Below are 21,676 nucleotides of genomic sequence, written 5' to 3' on the forward strand. Positions count from 1 at the left end.
TCCTAGGTAACACTGTAAGAAGCTCAGTTTTGAAACTTGCTCCAAAGGCAGAAAGGGTAGGAGCCTGTGTTTTCCAGCCACTGTGAGGGCCCACTTTTTACTTACTGGTCTACAACCAGGAAAATAATTTTTAAATGAAATTCTATTTTTCCCTTGTTTAAGTCTCCTGGTTTTCTCACGGGCTGTTAAACACAGAGGTATGTATGCTTTGTCCTGGTTTTACATTTTATGATCACGACTGGCAGACATTGCACAGAAACTGTAGGTGTTCCCTGTCTCAGGGAAAGATTCTCAGTCTTGTTTTTCCTGCTTATGAACATAATAAACGTCACATCTGGCTTTTTTTTGAAACTAGCAATACAAGCATTTCTTAAATTTGCTTCATGTTACAAAAGTGCCACAGTGAGGAGCTGCAGCAGGCAGGGGGATTAACGTGGATAAAATTAGAAGATTTGTTCATCATAAAAATGATGACATACAGTCCAGTGAGAACTGATGATAGCTGTCTTGACATAGCATATAATAAACCCCACCAATTTAGGCCCACAGGCATGGCCTAAATTACAGTGTTCTAATTTAGTTCAATATCTGTTATAATATTAAGTGACAGAAGGTGATAGTTACATTAGACCGGAGGATGGACAGTAGACAACTAGTATACCAACTTCTTTAGTAATAATATCTATGCTTGCATATAATAACAAACTTCAAAAAGTTTGCTTTCTTCAGTAGGTTTAACATGCCCCTGCGCTGCAAGCTAAAATTGCCATATTTATTTGCTGAACAAACCTTTTGAAAACTAAACATCAAGCCACGTTTTAGTTATTTGTTCTAATGTAGCAAAATCTAAATTGGTAATCATTCATATTTATTTGGTTAAATATTGTTGTTTAACACCATTGAACCTAAAATACTTGTTATGTAACATGCATATAGAGTAAGACAGTAAGAATCTACATGCTGAGTGTATGATTTTGCACTTATTTCCCCTACTGCCACAACTCAGATGAGAGGCCAGATGGAGTCTCATCTGCAGGAGGTAGAGCGAGTCCGAGATTCCTTGACGGCGGCGGAACGGAGGCTTCAGGAGTGCCAGGAGAGCTTGCCGCGCTGCCAGGCGAAGTGCGCAGAGCAGGCGCACACCGTTAGGGAGCTGCAGGGCCAGGTGTCCAGCGGTCCCTCTGAGTTCTGCAGGATGTGTTGGAGGAATGCCTGGGGTGATTTCACCAGTTGAGGGCACTCACGTCAGGGGTTGATTTTGTTTGTTTCCATCTGCATCAGTGGATGTAACATCATTTCCATGCAGATCGTGTAGTGTTTTACAAGCTACTCTTGCAGTATTTGATGGTGACAAATTAGAAATTAAAATGGCTTATTAGGTTATTCTTGCTAATCTGTATTTAGACACCGCAGGGTTGGTAATGGCATGAGAAAAGGAGCCAAGATGTGATTATGCATGTTTTTTGATGTCAGGATAAGGTGAATTATTGTAACTTACCTTATACCCATCAGGATGTATGTTAAGTAGAATTGTGCATCAGGTCTTCTGAGATTATTTTCAAACCATTTGTTCAGTATGTACTTTTTAACCCATCAGAATGGGGATCAGGCAAGTCCTATTAGTCATCACACAGCCTTTTCCTACCTCAATGCCTGGCGCATAGGAAGCACTTAATAAATATTTTGGAGTCATTTTTTACTCACAGAAGTATGTCTAAGGATGGTAGCAAGTATTTTTCTTTACTTGCAAGCCGAATCTAGGAAGAATTCATTTTCTATCTTGCAAATATAATCTGCATCTTTATTTCTAAGTCTATATTGTTTTTAAGAACATGCAGGCAATGTTTTATTTAATTTAATATCCTGGGAAGAAGTCTTTCTAAAAATGTCAAATTAAATATATTTACCTAAATTCCTAGTTGAACTTTAAAGATCTATTATTATTATAATTATGATGATGATGAATATTAAGCTTCTTTAGCTATTTACATCTGTTTTTGAAGCAATAGGAAGAATACTTTGTCTTGGCATGGGCAAGTGTGTCTTTCAATGATTTGCTTTATTTTGCTTCTTACCAGAATATGGTTTTTACTTATAGTTACAATGTCACAGATATGCAGTATCAATCAGTATTTTTAAGTGAAACGAAACTCTGAGAAACCCTAAATACTCAATAATAGATTAATATTGTTTTAAATTTTTCATATTTTAACTTAATAAAATAACCTTTTTCGATAAAGAATTGCTCAGAATATTTTAATTGCTGTTACCCAGAAAAAATTTTAGTTGATGATTTTTCCAATGTAGACAGTATAGCTTTTTAAAAACTTAACCAAGAATTTAAGAAATTGTATTTTTAACAATGTAATATTTCTTGGTGTCTTTCTGTGTAGAAATAATATTTATGTAATCTTGTTCCTTGTGGTTGTTCTTTTGATACAATATGTAGATTTTTCAGAGTTGATTATAAAGAAAATAATGAAAAAAATATTCTTTTAGGTTGATGGAAATCATAGTCTTCTGACAAAGCTTTCTCTAGAGGAGGAAAATTATCTTATTCAGTTGAAGTGTGAAAACCTTAAACAGTTAAGTATGCAATTGACTTAAAATTGGTGCTGCATTTTTTTCATACACAGTATAATTTTAAAATATATATTTTCTGTAAAAAGAAAATTGGAACAGATGGATGCAGAGAATAAAGAACTTGAGAAGAAGCTGGCAAACCAAGAAGAATGTCTTAAGCACAGCAATCTGAAGCTTAAAGAGAAATCTGCAGAACACTCAGCATTGGCCAGGCAACTTGAAGCTGCTTTAGAAGAAGGCAGACAAAAGGTACAGATGGCCCTTATTTAGAAACTTTTTAATCAGTTCGCCAGAGTGATATTTTTAAACAGCTAGTATTTCATGTTGTCAAACCTACAGTTATTGTCTTTATCCTGATGACAGGGTAAAGAGAACGGTTCCATTTTTGTTTTTCACCTCCTTTTTCTTTAGTGCAAAATAGATCTATTACTGTGCCAGAGTTACTCCACCAGATAAATGGTGATGTGGCAAGGTAAAAGGCAGACATGGAAAATACTTTGAAGATGGAACCTCCTCACCGACCCTTTTTTTAAAAAATAGAAAAATAGGTTGAATGTGCATATACCTACAAATTTTGGTTTTGACCAGGATCTACTGAGCAAAGAAGCTCAAGTTGTTTTTGACAAATTTATTGCACAGATAAATACATGTAAGAATTAAATTTCAGTTAAATCCATGAGGTTAGTTTTCAGCCTAACTCAATGCCTCTTTGTCTGTCAGGCACTCTGCTACTATTTTAAAGGCAAAGATAAAAGTCCTGAGTTGTGCAACACTCCCCGTACAGTAGGGAGTACCAGGAACAAACAGATGTCATCCCGCGTGTGGAAGCTGTAATAGAAAGTGTGTTCCTTTCAGTGTGCATCAGAAGGTGTGGTTATCTCAGGCTGGAGGTGAAGGGCAATGACTCAGGGAGACATTTATCAAACAATTTGAAAATCTAATCTGGAAAAGATGTAAAGTGGGCATTGAAGTCCAATAAGAACTAGATTTGAATTCTGGCTCTGACACATGGTACCCTGCCCCAGGGCAGATTATTCCTCCAAACTAAGTTTCTTAATCAATAAAAGCAGATGATAACTTTTCTCTCTTTTTTTTCCTTTTTCCTTTTTTTGTCTTTTTGAGACAGGGTCTCACTATGTAGTTCAGATTGGCCTTTAGCTCACTTTGTAGCCCAGGTTGGTCTTGAGCTCCCAGTGATCCTCCTGCCTCAGCCTCTGAGGGCTGGAATTGCAGGCATGCGCCACCATGCCTGGTGATAAATTTTCTCATAGGACATGACATTAAAACATGATCATCTCTACTCTGATGACTCAGATGTACTTCTCCACCCAGACCTCTCCCCTGACTGAAATCCAGACTCATATTCTACTACTTGGCTTCTCTACTTAAAATAGACATCTCACACGTAACACGTCTAAAACCAAATCATGAGTTTTTCTTTCCAGACCCTTTTCTCTGCTGTTCCTCAGACCCATTAATGCTAATTCCATGAAAGATAAAATCTGATATCCTTGAAAAGTGACTCTTACATCACAAGCATCACATATCTTTTGACTCTTTTAGACTCTTGGTAACTAATGTAAATTGATTTTGTTTTTGTTTTTGTTTTTTTTTGTTTTTTTTTCTGGTACCGGGAATTGAACTCATGACCTTGCGCTTGCCAGGCAGGCGCTGTGCCACTGAGCTAAGTCCCCAGCCCCCGTAAATTGATTTTTAAGCATACATCATTCAATAAAAGTTAAATAATGAAGTGTATTGCCAATGGTAGAAATGTAGTACAGATTTTTTGGTCCCACCAATTTGGGAACAAAAAGAGGTGATTTTTACCTTAAATTGAGCTTAAGTAGACTTTAAAATTACAAAGGGTACTCAAATTCCTTCCCCAGAAAACCCAGCGGCTTCAGAGGCATGTCTGTCCTGCTTTCTCTCCACTGCAGCAGCATGGGACTCTCTAGTTTCTGCCCAAGGAGAGCTCCCTCCCTGTTGTCCACACGGGGCAGTGCCCAAGGCATGGATGATTGTCCTAGAGTCCCTTTCCCCCACAGCTTAGAGCCTGCTAGCATCCATCACTCACAGTCACCTTTGACATATAATGCACTTTAGAATGACTTGGAACTGAGTCCACAAGGGTTAGGGTAGACAGCAGTCCTTCCCACTAGTTCCCGCTCCCGCTGCAGCCTCCACTGGCATCCTTGTGGGCCCCAACCCAGCATTCTCACACATGCGCTCCCACGCACCCAGGTCCTTGAGGAATGCAGCTAAACAAGACTTTATGTTAAAATAAACAGACAAATATGAAAATTCAAATTTAGGCCACTTTGAAAATGAGTGAGTGACAAGCCAATCTGTGTGTGTATATGTGTATCCGTGTGTGTGTGTGTGTGTGTGTGTAGTATGTACATCATGCTGTCTATCCAAATATATAATCAGTGTTTAACAACAAATTTTAGTGTTCCACCGCCACTGTAGACACCATGATAAATTTAAATACCTTTGAAAAGGGCAGTTGGTCATAGTGTGTTCCAATACATGTTGCTGGGGAAAAAAAATCTAACTCATAAAGCAGTGAAAATGTGCATACCTCTTTTGTCTGGAGATCATTTTTCAGATACTTACATTATGAAGACAAGCATACATATTTATACTATTTGTGCTTCTTAGAGGTAGAATATTTTAAAATATTTCCCAATTGTCTAACATCTAATTAATATTTACTTGGAAAAAATAGCATAGGATGACTATGCCAAGGCTCTACGCTGTATTTTAAAGAACACACATTCAGTTATCTTACTCTCTTAATAAAAATTGCAGGTTTCTGAAGAAATAGAGAAAATGTCATCTAGAGAGAGGGCTTTGCAGATTAAAATACTAGACCTGGAAACTGAGCTTAGAAAGAAAAATAAAGAACAAAACCAACTTGTTTGCAAAATGAATAACGTAAGTATTAGTATGGCTTAATATATAATTATAAAAGCAAATACCATTTACCATTCATACCGTGTAGTTTAGTTAAATAAAGTACAAATTGAAGAGAATCAAGCCTGTTGTTTTACTGATGATACAAAAATAGAGAATATAAAACATAAAAGTATCAATGCAGGCTCCTGCTGAACAATTTACTACCCCACTTCCCTGTAGCATCTCTTGCATTCCTCCAGATCTCCTCAGCCACTTCCCTGCACATTACTTTTGCGTGACAGTTGCTTAATGAAAGTTATGGCTATAATCTACATATTTGCTTCATGGTATGAATTTTTCAGCTTTTAAAGATAAACATAATTTTGACTATTAAATGAGTTAGATTTTACATCTGTCTTGAATAATGAATATTATATCCTAGATTTAATTTGGTGGTATGTAAATATTCAGTATTGTTAAATCTGCAACCGAGATGAGTGCTTTGATCCTCTCAGCCATGAAATGAGAATAACAAATTGGCTGTGTTTAATTAGTCTTCTGATGTTTTTTTCCTGAATATTCATGAAATAGTCCGCATAGATATTCTTGAAGCTAGCATTAGTGGTGATTAAATTACTTAATAGCTATTTACTTGTAATAACATAGAGAATAATGATACTTTATTTTTCCAAGAGCTGGAGACTCCATGAAAACTCTTTTTCATTCCCAAGTTTAGAAGTTGAAAACCTAAAAGGCTCAAATGTTAAATGATTTGGCATGCACTGTTTAATTTTGTTGTCATCAAAAATTTCATGACAGCTAGCCAGAGTATAGTGGTACATGCCTGTAACCCCAGCACTCTGGGAGACTGAGACAGTAGAATCACATTTCACACACGGCCTAGGCAACTCAGTGACTTAGTGAAACTGTTTCTCAAAAATAAAAACTTAAAATAGAGCTGAGGATATAGCTCAGTGCAAAAGCCCCAGCACCAGGGCGGGGGGAAAATATATATATATACACTATCACTTAGTTTAGGTCTTCTCTTTATTTCTAAGCTTCTTTTAAAGCACACCCCCAGAGCTTCTGATATTGTCTGACATTAAAGTTGATAATTTTCATAATTTGTACACCAGTAAAAATCTAGAATTCTAAGTATAGCTTTAGAAATAGCTGGGAAATGCACTTGTGTTCTGTGCCTTTCAGGGGACAGTTCAGTGTACAGTTAAGTACTGTATTTATTTCACATAACGGTACGTGCCTTAGCACCACCTGAGTTGTAAGCACCCAGAGAGCCTGTCTGATAGCGGACTTTGTTCCTGATGTCTTCGGTGGTGCTTTGCTCACTCTGCCTGAGTACTCTGCTCAGGCTGGAGTGGGTGCACACTCTCGGGTGACTATCAGCTTAACTGGGGCAACCTCCTGAAACCCTAAATGTCTTTGAAGACTTATGTTTTGTCCTAAAATCCATTCGCATTTCACATTCTACCCTACTTCCTGTCTTACTTTCTCTCCAAATGGTTGAGTAAGATTAATGCTCCCTAGGGATTGACTATTCATTCTGTGACCTTATGAAGCCAGGTCTGGCACACTCTCTCATCCCACCAGCTTCTCTGGAGGAAGGAGGCTGTCCTCAGTTTCATAAAGTAGCAGCTATTGTTGAACACCTCTCTGAAAGGCATAAAAGATCTGGCTTTTCAAGATGACTACATTTTAGTTGGAAGCTAGATGGTATTTACATCCTTTCTCTAAAGCATTTTTATTGAACCAATATACTTAAAATTTAACTGAAGTTAAAGTATGTTTTTGTGTTTTTGGTACTAGGAATAGAACTCAGGACCGTGTGCTTGCCGGGCAGGCAGTGTGCCTCTGAGCTATATCCCCGGCCCCAAGTATAGGTTTTAAAATTGTTTTTTTCCCAAAGGACATCTATAATATTGAGTTCTTTTTATTTTTAGAGGATTCTAAAAGTAAAATGTGTATGTTATCAAAATTAGACCTCCATCAATTTTTAAAACAGCAAAGATCACCCTTATGGAATGAAATATAAATTTTTGGCAGAGAAAAGTAGAAAAGTTAGTATGAAATTATGGCTTATTAACTGTGATGGAAATTAATGAGGACAGTTAAATAAAACCTGCTTATTAAATTAATATGTTAACTATGTAATGATTTGAGGCTAAGTAAATGTGTATTACAGCAAACTAAATCAAAATAGAGATCAACCATGTGTATGCTTTAATTATAAGTTTAAAAAAAACTGAGCTTTAAAGTAAGTTAATAACAGGCAGGTCAGATATAAGGATTCTTTTCAGAAATTAAAAATAATGTATTCATTTATTCCCTGTGTACATTTTATAACTCTTATTCTTTGATATATTATTATTGATTGTATTTCCCTTTTTATGCAGAAAGCACAGCATCAGGAAGTGTGTTTGAAAGAAATACAGCACAGTCTTGAGAAGTCGGAGAATCAAAATGAGAGTATTAAGAATTATTTACAGTTTCTTAAAACGTCTTATGTAACAATGTTTGGATAAATCGTTGAATTTTCTATAAGCGGTAGGCTTTTACTGTCTAAAATGTGATTAATTTAAAAAAAAACCACACTACTGGTTTTTACATTTCATGATTTTTGAGTAGTACTAGAATTTTCATGTAAAGACATTTGAAACATAATTTATTATGTAATTGAAACTTTACAACATGACAGCTATTAATATTCCTTTTTGCTGGATAATTCTCATTTAGCTCTTCAAAAATATATTGGCTTTTTAGATTTTTTTCTCACACGTACACAGAAATCACAGTCATTCTTTGTGTTGTCTATAGCTGCCACTCAAGTAAATTTTTAATAACCCAGGCCAATTATGAGTGAAATACATGATTTCAAAATTATATATATAATTGTCTTATATTGTGGTGCTATGTAAATGTAATATAAGAAAATATTCTGAAATTTAATTTTTAATAACGGTATAATACATACTTCCTAAAGATACCAAATGTGTCAATATACTTAATATTGCTTCAAGTATATGCTGAGTTGCCTTTATAATTTGTTAGATTTTAAGTATAAAGTTTAAGTAATAGCTATTCAAAGCCAACTGATGGTGACAGATGCACTGACATGCACTGTTTCTATATAAAGAATAGACATTCAGGCTGTCCTATGAATTTACAGCCTCTTTGTTCATTATGTGTAAGGGATCATCTGATATTGTCGTAGACATCATAAAGCCTCTGAGTTAACTAGCATATTAAAGGAGAACAACTTGTCCTACCCTTCACATGGTGACTCACATGGGATAGTCAAAATAAGAACCCTTAATACCAGCAAGCTTTAGGATAAGATCTTTATTATTGGGATGAAGTAAAAGAGAAACCAGGAACTTGTTCCCTGTAATCTCCCATGCTGTGTGCCAAGGCAGGATGCTCTATAAAGGGATGGTTGTGGCTCACAAGGGATCAAGTGATAGTGAGTCCTCTTGGACAATGACTTCAGAGCTGTTTTTTTCACAGGAACGCTTGGGTCTTGAAAGATCACTCAGAGGATCTTTATGCACTCATATTATGTGCTGCATATTCCCAGCCCATGAACCGAGAGAGAGCTGTCTCTCCAAACAAGGTGTCTTATTTTCTCTGATCAGAAATTGGAGCCAGCTCTCCCCTTCTTCTTTCAGTCTGAAGACTACTGTTTCAGCTACGGAGGCTGACTTCCTGGTGACCCAAATGCGTCATAGTATTTTTTCTTAAAATAGCAAAATATAAAATATCAGAAACTAGTCACTTTTGCATAACAATTGCTAACAAGGTTAAGTTGCCTTTTTAAAACACTGTAGTACTTGTGACACTAAAAAATATTTCATCTTTGAGATCCTTTCTTAAGTCTAAAGCAGAGGGAGGCTTAAGATATGCACACATGGAAGGTTATATATTTTCTGCCAGACTGTGATCTGTAGTTCAAAGGCAGAATTGTGTCTTATTTCCATTTATACCTCAACCCTCAATAATCTTTGGTATAAAGTGGAACCAAGCTGATGTTGATGAATAGATAAATGGATGGATGTTGTGAGACAGGTACTCATACTGTTTTCAATATGAAAAAATGTTAAGCACAGAGGAGTTAACTATGTATTTGAATAGTTAACTACCATGACCACAGTATAACACTTAAATTGTAAAATTGGCATTCAAATTCAAGTCTTATGACTCCAAAATTAAAGTTCTGTATGCAGTGATACCTTCCAGGTGTAGCAGTGGCCATGGCAGCAGCTTTGCAGCTGCTTCTTGAATACTTGTTAAGTGGGAAACAAGCATCAATTCACTTTTCAGGAAACTAAGACTTTTAATGCATTTCCTCTGGCTTATACTCCTGGTGGTACATGCATGAATGTCCCATTGATGGCTTGTACCACCCAATGAGACTGTCCCACGCCTCCCGATGGGAGAGTCATGCATGTACCGCCAGTGGTTCAGAGCTGCCCGGTAGCAAGAAAGGTGAATTATGACCTTGTTGTGAATGTGTTAAAGGTGAAATAATTTGATCCAGGTTCTACATCTAGACTCTCTGCTCTTAACTATGACCTTATTACCTTTGTCGTCATTTCATAAGATAGTAATTTCTTTTAACAGTAATGTACTTATCTCACTTATTGATGCTTTTTATAGTTTTAAAGTTTTGTTTTCATGAATGTAATTTGTGTCTGTGGCATTTTAAAAATTGGTACCTGCAGTGTTTGAGATAAGCGTACTACAAAGTCCTTAAGGTTGGTTCTTAGCTAACAGTGACACAATAACAGATGAAGTTTAGCAGCTTTTTTTTTGTCTTTTTGAGACAGGGTCTGGATATGCAGTTCAGGCAGCAACTTCTTGCTTAATGTGCCCATGGGAGGGCCCCAGAGTCGGTGCTCTGGTGTCCCTGAGCACTAGGTATTTCTGCTTCCAGCTTTCCACCAGCCCAGGAAGCTTGTTTCTCACAGTTCCAATAGGTTTGCCACATTTTCCCCTGATGTTGATAGTCTGGGCCTCAAGACTTTATTAAGTTGTAAAAGATTTCTTCCACTATCTATGCTATTATTGCTTCTTCCTGTGTTCCTTTCTTCCGGATCTGGTCTCCATGTGATGTGGCCTTTTTCAGCAGGGCATCTGTTACTGTGTTTCTTATGAAGTATTTCTTCAACCTGATTTGTCTGACCACTAGTGTGGTTTTTAAGGCCAGTCATTCTCTTTTTCTGCTGGAATGTTGAATTTTTAATTAAAAACTCATGTGCTTTTTTTTACTTCGTAAAGGTCTTTTTTGAGTTCTGTAATTCCATTATATTTTCATTAAAATTTTCTTCTGTCTCTTCCATTGGTTCTACTTCAGTAAGCATCTCTTATTTCTGTTCTGCTGGCCGTCTTTCCTTCCAAGTTCTAGCAGTGAGTTTCAACTTTCCTTGCCTACTCATGGCTGTGGTTCCCTCAGTACCTGCCAAGAGCCTGTTCTGCACATCTGCTGAGCAGTAGCAAACTCCTAAGTGGTAAAAGTTGTGATGACTTCTGTTCTCATGGGCCTAGCAGACCTGGTACCATCTGCTGAGTTTCTGATGAGGAACTATTTTGTCCCCTGACTTTTTCAGTCACAAGCTGCAGTTCTTTCCCTGCTATCAACGCTGAAAGCACATTGCTGGAGAGCCCCTGTCCAGTTTTCTCAGGTCAGCAGGTTGGGTGCAACCAATAGCAAATGAAGCCCTCCTTGGAGGTGAGCCACAAGTCTGGTCTGCAGTTGGGAAAATGTAGCAATTTAAAGAATGAGTTTGATCTGCCTGCTGGCTTGTTATTTAGTCATGGTTTTTATTCTTAGGTGAAAAACAATCACAAAATTATGTGTTCGGTGTGATTCATTGTCATAATTAGAAACATCTCTGTGTGTGTGTAAGCCCACGTATGTTGATATGGGTGTGAAAGAAGGTATAGATCCTTACATGCCTTTGTGGGAGTAGGGAAAAGAGTAATAATTTCTCCTACATGTGCTTTTATTTTACTTCACTTATTCTGATGAAATTTTGCTTCTTTTGTAGCAGTTCTTTTTCTAATCACATAAACTTTTTAGAGGTCAGAAGATAGGTGTGATAGGGGAGAGGGGTGGAATTCCTGAGAAATTATAGTCCAAGAATGAAACGCTGGAATTTGACTTTCAGAGGTGGAGGAGTTGGAAAATGAAGGGAAACCCACTAGCAATGGGAGTGAAGGTCAGTGGAGGCCAGGACCTTGAGTAGTTGACAAGTTTTGGATGGCAGAGCTCTCTAGAATGTGCCAGGAATTAGAGTGAAGCAGAAGAAAAAGCATCTCAGTTAAATATGAGCTGATGAATAGATGACTCCGATAAGGAATGAACCTTTAAATTTCTATCCAAAGTTCTGATTGCTCTTAGAATATAATCCAAAGTCCTCAGCATGGACGTCAAGGCCTGCGTGATCTGGGCCTGCCCTACACCCGCTTACTGCTATCCTCCCCAGCACTACAGCTATTTGAAGTTGATTACCTTGACATCCAAGCTCCTTCCTTCCTTCTTCCTGTTCTCATTTTAGAATATTCTTTGTGTCACTCTTGGCCTGATTAAATCCTTTTCATTCTTCCATTTGTCTTCCTGTGCTTTTCCCTCATAATGGGCAGTTACTGGTTTTTGTGGTTGTTTCCCGTTATCCTATTAGAGTTTGACCTCTAGAAAGGTTTACCAATTTTGCCTTTTATCTATCACAGTGCATGTCACATAGCGAACACTTAGTGTAGATGGATTTTGAGCTTCAAATAGGGGAGAAAGGGTTTGCCTGAGAAAAGCGTGATCTTTCCAACCCTGGAATCTGCGAGAAAGGTTGACTTTCCCTCCGTAAGGCTGCAAGTATCCTTGATGAGGAGTGGGGTCTCCTTTCTGGCAGAAGTAGAGTTGGTGTACTGGAGACCTGGTTTATAGTCAGATGTCTGCTTCAGGGGCCACAGTGGAAAATGTTCACAAATTTGGCAGTGAGTCTATCCAGAGGGTAGAACAGGTTAGCAGCTGCTTGCTTCCAGTAGTTCAAGAGAAAGATCCACTTTCTCTCCCTCCTCTTCTTCCCACCATTTTTCTTCCTTCCTTCCTTCCTTCTCCACTTGTCTAAGAATAAATATCTATGTGCTGTCTTCTTTTCTTCTGATGGTATTGAATTGGGGAAGTTGCCTAAACCCCACCTTCCAGAGTATCATACAAAATACCTAGGATTAGCAAAATATATGTAAGACATTTATATTTATAAATGTATAAAGTTTTAAAAATCTGAATAAATGGAAGAATATATATTCATGAATTATAAAGACAGTAGCCATTTTTAAAGTTGTTAAAGATCTATAAATTTAGTACACTCTTAACCAACAGCCAAACATAATAATCAAAAGCCAAACCTTTCTTGGTAGACATTGATCTCTAAAACTTACATTCAAATAAAAAGAACCAAGAATGACTAAAATAATCTTGAAAAAAAAAAACCAGACTACAAGGTGTAGAAACTTACTGTAAAGCTACAGTGATTAAGATAGAGTAGTATTGGTGGAAGGATAAGACAAATAGAACAACGGAGGATGAAAAACAGATCCCAGTCAATTAGATACCCATGTGAAAAAAATGTTAGCTCCAAGTTCACACCATACACAAAATCTATTCAAGGTGGGTTGCAGATGGACAGTAAAACAATAAAGCTTTTAAAAGAAAACAGACCATTTTCAATGGCTTGGAGTGGGGAGAGATTTCTTAAGCAGGATATAAAAGGTGCTAACTCTAAAGGAAAGGATAAATTGGTTTATATTAAAATTGACACCTTTTGATCATTTTATATCACCAAAAGTGAAAAGTAACCCACAGAGGGGTAAAAATATATGAATTTCAAATAATATGTCAAACACATTTATATGTATTGTATATATGTATATATATAATTTATTTATATTAATTGGGACCTAACTTTTGAGGTTTAACTACCTAATTTTTATACAAATGGCTAATCAAGCAGTAGGTATATGGAGAAGTAAATATTAGCTTCAGGTATTCCCTAAACTGCTACCAAAATTATTTGCAAAACATTTATAAAACATATGAGCAGAATATTAAAGAGTCATGATATCAGAACTGTTCATAGCATTCCAAGTCTGTTCACATTCCCAGTATGTGCTGAAAACTAAAATTGAGAGATTATGACTTAACCTGATTGAAATTTGCTTGAATGTTCAGTGACAAGATTTGGATGTTCTTATTAGGTGCCAGTTATTGGCTAAGCAGAGTGGTTTCCGCCAGCATCGAGTTGTTCCTTTAGGATTAAGTTGCAAATTATTGCAGCAAATGACATGAATAATTCTGGGTTTCAAGAAGCCGCAATTTTTTTGTGGTATTTTGACATGTAGGCATTTGTTCTGGGTCATAATTAAATGCAGGCAAGCGTTTGTGTGGCTATTCACTGCAGGAAGATTTATACCATTTCACATGATATAAAAACCTTAGCCTGGTGTAATTTCTTTCTTTCTTTTTTTGTTTCCTCTTTTGTACCCGTAATCAAACTCAGGACCCTGAGCTTGCCAGGCAGGTGCTTGTGTGTCTGAGCTGTATCCCCAGCCCAAGACTGGTGTCATTTCTTTGCCTCCTCCTCATCCTTTTTGATACTGTTGTCATGACATTTTATTTTTGTGTTCTATAATAAGCCTCAGATGCACTGTTATTATTGCTTTCATAATTATTGTTTAGAGTGATTATGAATAAGACAAAATATACATTTACCTTATTCTTACCATTTCCAGCACTCTATTGAGATCCATGTTTATATTTGGTCTTACACTCCTTTTACTTAAAAAATTCCCTTTAATATTGCTTGTAGTGTAAGTCTCCTAGAAATAAATACTCTAAGCATTTTTTTTCCAAAAAACTATTCAGTATTTATTTTAAAAATATTTTTATCTAGCTAGGAATTCTGTTCTGAAAGGATTTTTTCTCTGTACTTTACTCTTTTCTTTGAAATTTCATAGGCTCAGACAAGGATTATGATGTAAGTGCATCATTTTTCCTCTGTATGTCCCTCTGTGTAATAGCTTCTTTATTTTTTCTTCCTTCGTGTTTTGCTACTTTTAATATTTTCACTTCAGTTTTGGTTTTTAGTAGTTTGTTATATCTAGGCTTTCTTTTCCTTCTTGTGTTTACAGTTTTCTGAGTTTTAGAGTTGTGGCTTTTTTTTCCTTTGGTCTTATTAATCTCAGAAAAAAACTCAGCCATTGTCTCTTCAAAAGTTTCTCCTCTTCTGTTCTTTGTGTCTCTTCCTTCTGGGACTCTGATTCATTTTTATTTTGTTTTATTTTATTTTTTATTTTAAAGAAAAATAAAACAAAACCAAAATCCCAAAACAAAACAGTATGCTAGGAAGGTAACAATGGTTAATACATTGCGTATTGTTATCTTTAAATTAGTTACTCCATATAAGACCTCAGAATTTAATTGTCCAAATAACATTAGCATAAACCTATCTTTTCTATGAACTAAGAGAAATTAGTAGTTTAATTATTTTAACTATCTTTTACTTATAAATATATATTTTTCCTTTTGCTTTCATCTTCTCACACTAGGGAGACAAAACAAGGTTTACTCATTTCCATCAGGTTTATTTCATTGATGAGTATGGTCTCAAGTTGCATCCATTTACCTATAAAAGGTTCCAGTTTATCCTTCTTCATGGCTGGGTAATACTCCATTATATAGAAAGACCACAACTTTTGTATCCATTTCTTGGATGATGGGCATTTGGGTTGTTATCAAGACCTAGCTATTAGAAATTGTGCTGCTGTAAACATGGGTGCACATACATCACTGTGGTACAATGTTTTTAATTCTTCTGGGAGAACACGCAGGAGGGGGAATAGCTGGGTCAAATCCTAGCTTTTGAGGAATCTCCACACTGATTTCCACAGTGATTGCACCAGTCTGCACTCCCACCAAAAGTGGAGAAGTGTTCCTTTTTCCTCACAGCCCTGCCAGCATTTGTTATTGGTTGATTCTTGATAATAGCCATTCTTTCCAGGATGAGATAGAATCTCAGTGTTATTTTAATTTGCCTCTCTCAGATGACCAGTGATGTTGAACATTTTTTCATATATTTGTTTGCTGTTTGTATTTCTTCATCTGAAAAGTATATATTCATTTCTGCTGTCCCTTTGTGGATTGGGTCTTTAAATTTGGCAGGTCTGATTTTTTTGAGTTCTTTATATGTTCTCGATAGTAAACCTTTGTCTGAGGAACATCTGGCAAACATTTCTTTTCCCACATTGTGGGTTGTCTCTTCACTCTGTTGGTGGTTTCCCTGGCCTAGCAAAAGCTTTTTAATAAGGTGAGATCCCACTTGTTGATTCTTTGTGATAGTTCTTGTACAATCAGTGTTTTATTTATTAAGTCTTTGCCTACAGCAGTGTCTTCTGTTCTATCTTCCAGCAGATTTAATGTTTCTGTCTTAATATTAAGATCTTTGATCCATTTCAAATTTAGTTTAGTGCACGGTGAATGATATGGTTCCAATTTTAATCTTCAGCATGTGCAGAGCCAGTTTTTCCAGCACCATTTATTAAAGAGGCTATCTTTCTTCCAGTGTACGTGTTTGACACCTTTGTCAAATATAAAGTGGCTGAATATGTCTGGAGTTGTTTCTTACAGTGTATTCTATTGATCTTTGGGTCTGTTTCTTTGCAAGTGCCATGCTGTTTTTTTGTTTTGTTTTGTTTTGTTTTGTTTTTATCAGCATAGCTTTATAGTATAATTTGAACTCAGGGATTGTGATGCCCCCTGCCTTGCCTTTGTTGCTCAGAATTGCCTTTATTATTCTAGGTCTCCTCTGGTTCCAAATGCATTTTAGGATGGTTTTCTCTAATTCTGTGAGATATGCTATTGGAATTTTGATCAGAATTGCATTAAGTCTGTACAACAATTTTGGATGTATGGCTATTTTCACTATATTGGTTCTTCTTACCTAAGAGCAATGGATATCTTTCCATTTTCTGATATCTTCAATCTCCTTTTCCAGAGTACTGTAGTTTTCAATGTTGTAGAGGTCTTATACATCCTTCATTCGATTGATTCCTAAATATTTCTTTTTTTTGGATGCTATTGTGAAAGGTGTTGTTTCCTTAATTTCTCTCTCAGTGAGTTTGTTATTTGTGTACAGGAAGGCTATGATTTTTGAGTGTTAACTTTGTATCCCACTATGCTGCTGAATTTGCTTATTAAATCAAGCAGTTTTTTGGTGGAATTTTTGGGGTCTTCTCTGTAGAGTATCATGTCATCTGCAAATAATAGTTCAACTTCTTCCTTTCTTATCGTTATTCCTTTTCTTTCTTTCTCTTGTCTAATGACTCTGGCTGAAGTTTCCAGGACTATGTTGAATAAGAGCAGAGATAGTGGGCATTCTTGTCTTGTTCCTGATTTTAGAGTAAAAGCTTTCAGTTTTTGTCCATTTAGTATGATGTTGGCTGTTGGTTTGTCATAGATGCTTTTATTAGATTGAGATACAGACCATCTATTCCAATTTTCTGCAGGGTTTTCATCATGAATAGGTGCTAGACTTTGTCAAAAGCTTTTTCTGCATCTATTGAGATGATTATATGGTTTTTGTCCTGGGCTCTGTTAAATGGTGTATTACATTTATTAATTTACATATGTTGAACCATACCCACATTCCTGGTATGAATCCCACTTGGTCATGGTGTATAATCATCTTGATGATTTACTGCATTCTGTTTGCCAGTATCTTATGGAGGATTATTGCATCTATGTTCATTAGGGAGATTGACCTGTAATTCTCTTTCTTAGTTGGGTCCTTCTCCTGTTTTGGTATTTGGGTAGTGCTTGCTTCCAGGAGTGAATTTGGGAATATTGCTTCCCTTTTAATTTCATTAAAGAGTTTGAGAAGTGTTGGTGTTAAGTCTAAATTTCTTATAGAATTCAGCAGTGAATCTGTCAGGGCCTGGGCTTTTCTTTGCTGGTAGGCTTTTTTTGTTTGGTTTTGGTTTCTTTTAGGGACAGGGTCTCACTATGCAGTTCAGGCTGGTCTTGAACTCACTTTGTAGCCCAGGCTGTCTTCTAACTCACAACAATCTTCTGCCTCAGCCTCCTGAGTGCTGGGATTACAGGCTGTTGGTAGGTTTTTAATTGATTTCATTGACTGATATTGGTTTATTTAGGATTTTTATATATTCTTGATTCAACTTTGGTAATTTGTATGTGTGTGGGAATCTTCCCATTTCTTCTGCATTTTCCATTTTATTAGAACACAAGTTTTTGAAGTAGGTATAGACGATCTAGACTTCTGCTGGGTCTCTTGTGACTTCACTCTTTTCATTTCTAATTGTGTGAATTTGTATCTTTTCTTTCCTTTTTTTGAGAAGATTGGCTAAGAGTTTGTCAATTTTATTTAATCTTTCAAAGAACCAACTCTTTGTTTTTTGTTTTTTGTTTTTTGTTTGTTTTTTTTTCCAGTACTGGGAACTGAACTCACGACCTTGAGCTTGCCAGGCAGGCGCTGTGCTGCTGAGCTAAATGGCCAGCCCCAAACCAACTCTTTGATTCATTGATTCTTTGTATTGATTTTTAGTCTCCAGTGCTTTAATTTCTGCTCTGATCTTTGTAATTTCTTCCCTCATATGAGCCTTTGGCTTAGTCTGCTCTTCTTTTTCTAGAAATTTGAGGTTCAGCATTACATTGTTTACTTCTGCTTGCTCTGTTTTCCTGATATGGGTATTCACCGCTATAAATTTCCCTCTTAAGACTGCTTTCATTAGTCCCATAAGTTCTGGTATGTTGTATTGTCATTATAATTTAATTGTAGAAACTGTCTAATTCTTCTTTAATTTCATCTGTGACCCATTGGTTGTTCAGGATGGTGCTGTTTCATTTCCATGTGTTTATGAAGTTCTTATGGTTTCTTTTGTCATTCATTTCCACTTTTATTGCACTATAGTGTGATAATATGCATGGGATAATTTCAGTTCCTTTGCATTTACTTAAGCATGTTCTGTGGGCTAGTATGTGTTCTATTTTGGAGACTGTCCTATTTGTAGCTGAGAAGAATGTGTTTTCTAATATTGTGGGGAGGAACACTCCATAGACATCTACTAAGCCCATTTGTTCAAAAGTTTGGTTCAATTGTATTATTTCATTGTTGATTTGTTTGTCTAGTTGATCTGTCTTTTTGTGACAGTGGGGTATTGAAGTCCCCCAATACAATTGCATTAGTGCTTATTTGATTTTTTATGCCCATTAATGTTTGTTTTATATAGTTGGGTGCCCTGATATTTGTTGCATATATATTTATGATTGTTATCTCTTCCTGCTGGATTGTTACCTTTACAAGGATGTAGTGACCTTTATCTCTCTTAGTCAGTCTTGGCTTGAAATTTACTTTATCTGCAAACAGAATAGCTACCCCTGCTTTTTTCTGGGTTCATGTCACATGGAGTATTGTTTTCTATCTTTTGGCTTTCAGTCTATGAATTTCATTTTGAATTAAATGTTTCTTGTATGCAGTGTATTGTTCAATCATGCTTCTTGATCCATTCTGCCAGTCTGTGTTTTTGACTGAAGAATTGAGGCCATTGACATTGATAGTTACAACTGATATGTATCGACTTATCCTTATTGTGTATTTTTCTATTGTTGGCTCTTCCTCTTTTTTTCCCTCCCTCTGTTTAATTGTTTGCCTTGCCTGGTGGATTCCTTCTGTTGGAGTTTATGGGATTGTAGTCCTTGCTATCTCTTTCTAGAATGTCCTTCAAAACATTTTGGAATGCTGGTTTGGTAGTCATAAATTTCCTTAGCTGTTCTTTGTCATGGAAGTATCTGATTTCTTCATCAATGTTGAAGGATGGTTATTTGGGGTACATCAGTCTGGGTTGAAGGTTGTTTTCCTCTAGAGCTTGAAATGCTTCACTCCAAGCTCTCCTTGACTTGAGGGTTTGTGCTGAGAAGTCTTCTGTGATTCTGATGGGCTTTCCTTTATGGGTGATTTGTTTCTTTTTCTTTTATAGATTTTTTAATATTCTATTCTTCTGTTAAATTTCTGGAATCATGACTATGATATGCCTGGCTATAGATTTTTTTAGCATGGCTAATTGGAGTTCTATATGCCTGCATTATGTGTTTGTCAAATTCTTTTTCTCTACTGGGAAAGTTTTCTGTCATGACATCTGTGAACAGTTTTTTTTTTAAATATCATTTGAGTTATCTCGGGCTTTTTCATTGACTCCAGCAGCTGCTATATTGATTTTTTATGGTCTCTTGCTATTTTTAAGAAATTTTTCTTTTCATGATTGTTAACTGCTATACTTGCAATCCTATCCTCACATAGGATTAATCTGTTGTGAATACTTTCAATGGAATTTCTGTTCTCCTGGATATCTGCTTGAATCTGCCTTATATAGATTACATTTCTTTTCTGTGCTGTGTATTCATAACTTATAGAATTTTCTTTTTTTTTGTTTTTGTTTTTCTTCTGGTACCAGGAATCGAACTCATGACCTTGCACTTGCCAGGCAGGCGCTGTGCAGCTGAGCTAAATCACCAGCCCCACTTCCAGAACTTTCTTAAACTCCTCTAATTTTTTGTCTATATCTGCTCGAGACTCACTAAGCATGGTTTTCATTGTGGACACCATCTCTGTAGTTATCTAAGAAAGTATTTCTTATTTGATTTTTTTCTAGAGCCTTATTCAATTGTTGTTACCACTTCAGAGAGACCAGGTGAGTGGTTTTCTGATTGTCCCACCTCACTGCCCCCTCAGTTTGCCTTTGGTGGGCTGGATGTCTGGGGTTGCATCTTGTTTAAGTATTTTCTCATTTTCTTTCTTTCTTTTTTTTTTTTAGGTTAATTCTTGAGGTGATGTTTGTAAACTGTCTATAGTGGGTTGCTTCACTCATAGTATTTAGAACCCTTAGAGAATGACTGTTTCTCTTAGCTGTCTTCCAGGTGTAGCTGGTTTTTGGTTTTTGAGTCTTCTATAAGATCCTACCTCTTCAGTTTATTGGAGATGAGAAATTGCTGCCTGTTGGCCCAGCCTCTGGTTCTCTGGAACTGTGCCACAGTATTTTCTGTGACCCTCAATCTCAGTCTTGGGATACAAGAAACAACAGATGTTTAGAACAAGTGTGTCACTTTTGGCTATAGTAGTATCAATGACAATAACAAAAAACACTGCCTAGAAGATGACAAACTGAAGTAACCATTAATTTGCCACCTTTAACCATATGAACTAGATTTGTGGTTATACATCAAAATCTAAAATAAACCAGGAAATTATATACAGTGTACAAGTCCTTAATATGTCAATTTTGCCCTCAGGGTTTGACATTTAAAATGGGCTAGGGAGAATATAGCAGCATGAACGAAAGGAAAAAGATTAGAAGTAAGACTAGAGAATAAAGGGGGATCATACTAACACTGGGAAACTGGTGCAGAAGACTGGAGGGAGAGATAGAAGGAAGAGCTAAAACGAACAGAACAGGATCACAACTGCAAAGAGGCTAGACACCACAGCCACACTCATATAAATACAAGTTCAAGCAATGAGGGAGACAAAAAAAGAAAACCAAACAAAAAAGAGAAAGAGAGAGAGAGACAGAGAGAGAGAGATAAGTTCATTTCCAGGTTTGTCTCTGCTATCACTGGTAAATAACATGTGGAGACAGTATCCTGATCTATACTGATTTATTTCAAAAAGCCAGCAGTAGCTTTTTGACCATATGGCAAATAATCTCCGCAGGATTGCACCCTCTGGTGGCCTGCAGCTGTCAGCACACCTTCCTTGTGCCTGAACCCAGCTGGCAGTTGCTAGATGGAGCCAGCTGCTCTGAGTTCTGAGCTCAGCCAGCCTCTCTCCAAAAATGGTTCTGGGCCATTTGCTCTCTTGGGTGGGACAACTGAGCCCTCAGCACTCACTGGCCCCTAGTGCAGTCCTCCACATCCACTGCTTCCCTCCGCTGCTGTGTCTCTGTATGGAGGCCTTTGTGGTTGTCCGCACTCGCCATGTGTTTGCAGATCTGAATCACTCCTCTAGTGCAGTGCCTCCTGTCTCAGGGAGTAGGCACCATTGGGTACCTCCTTATTCGTTGAAGTTTCTCTCTTAACTCTCTCTGTAAGCTTTTTTTTTTTTTTTTTTTTTTTTTT

At 36.7% G+C, this 21,676-nt stretch overlaps 1 protein-coding gene across 11 annotated transcripts in view; it reads left to right on the top strand.

Annotated features, from left to right (window-relative positions):
• Odf2l (outer dense fiber of sperm tails 2-like) overlaps positions 1–8,381 on the top strand; it is a 41,305-nt gene extending 32,924 nt beyond the window's left edge. For 10 of the 11 annotated variants that reach the window (XM_013514566.1, XM_013514561.1, XM_013514563.1 and 7 more), the window contains 5 exons: positions 1,007–1,165; positions 2,500–2,585; positions 2,670–2,832; positions 5,395–5,520; positions 7,893–8,381. In XM_013514566.1, coding sequence (XP_013370020.1) covers positions 1,007–1,165; positions 2,500–2,585; positions 2,670–2,832; positions 5,395–5,520; positions 7,893–8,021 — 663 coding nt within the window. In that variant the 3' untranslated portion in view covers positions 8,022–8,381. The remainder of the gene's footprint in view (positions 1–1,006; positions 1,166–2,499; positions 2,586–2,669; positions 2,833–5,394; positions 5,521–7,892) is intronic. The other variant, XM_005385131.2, reaches the window with a different exon arrangement.
• The last annotated feature ends 13,295 nt before the right edge of the window (positions 8,382–21,676 follow it).

The sequence above is a fragment of the Chinchilla lanigera genome, unplaced genomic scaffold (assembly GCF_000276665.1).
Source record: "Chinchilla lanigera isolate Chin_1 unplaced genomic scaffold, ChiLan1.0 scaffold00022, whole genome shotgun sequence".
NCBI lineage: Eukaryota > Metazoa > Chordata > Mammalia > Rodentia > Chinchillidae > Chinchilla > Chinchilla lanigera.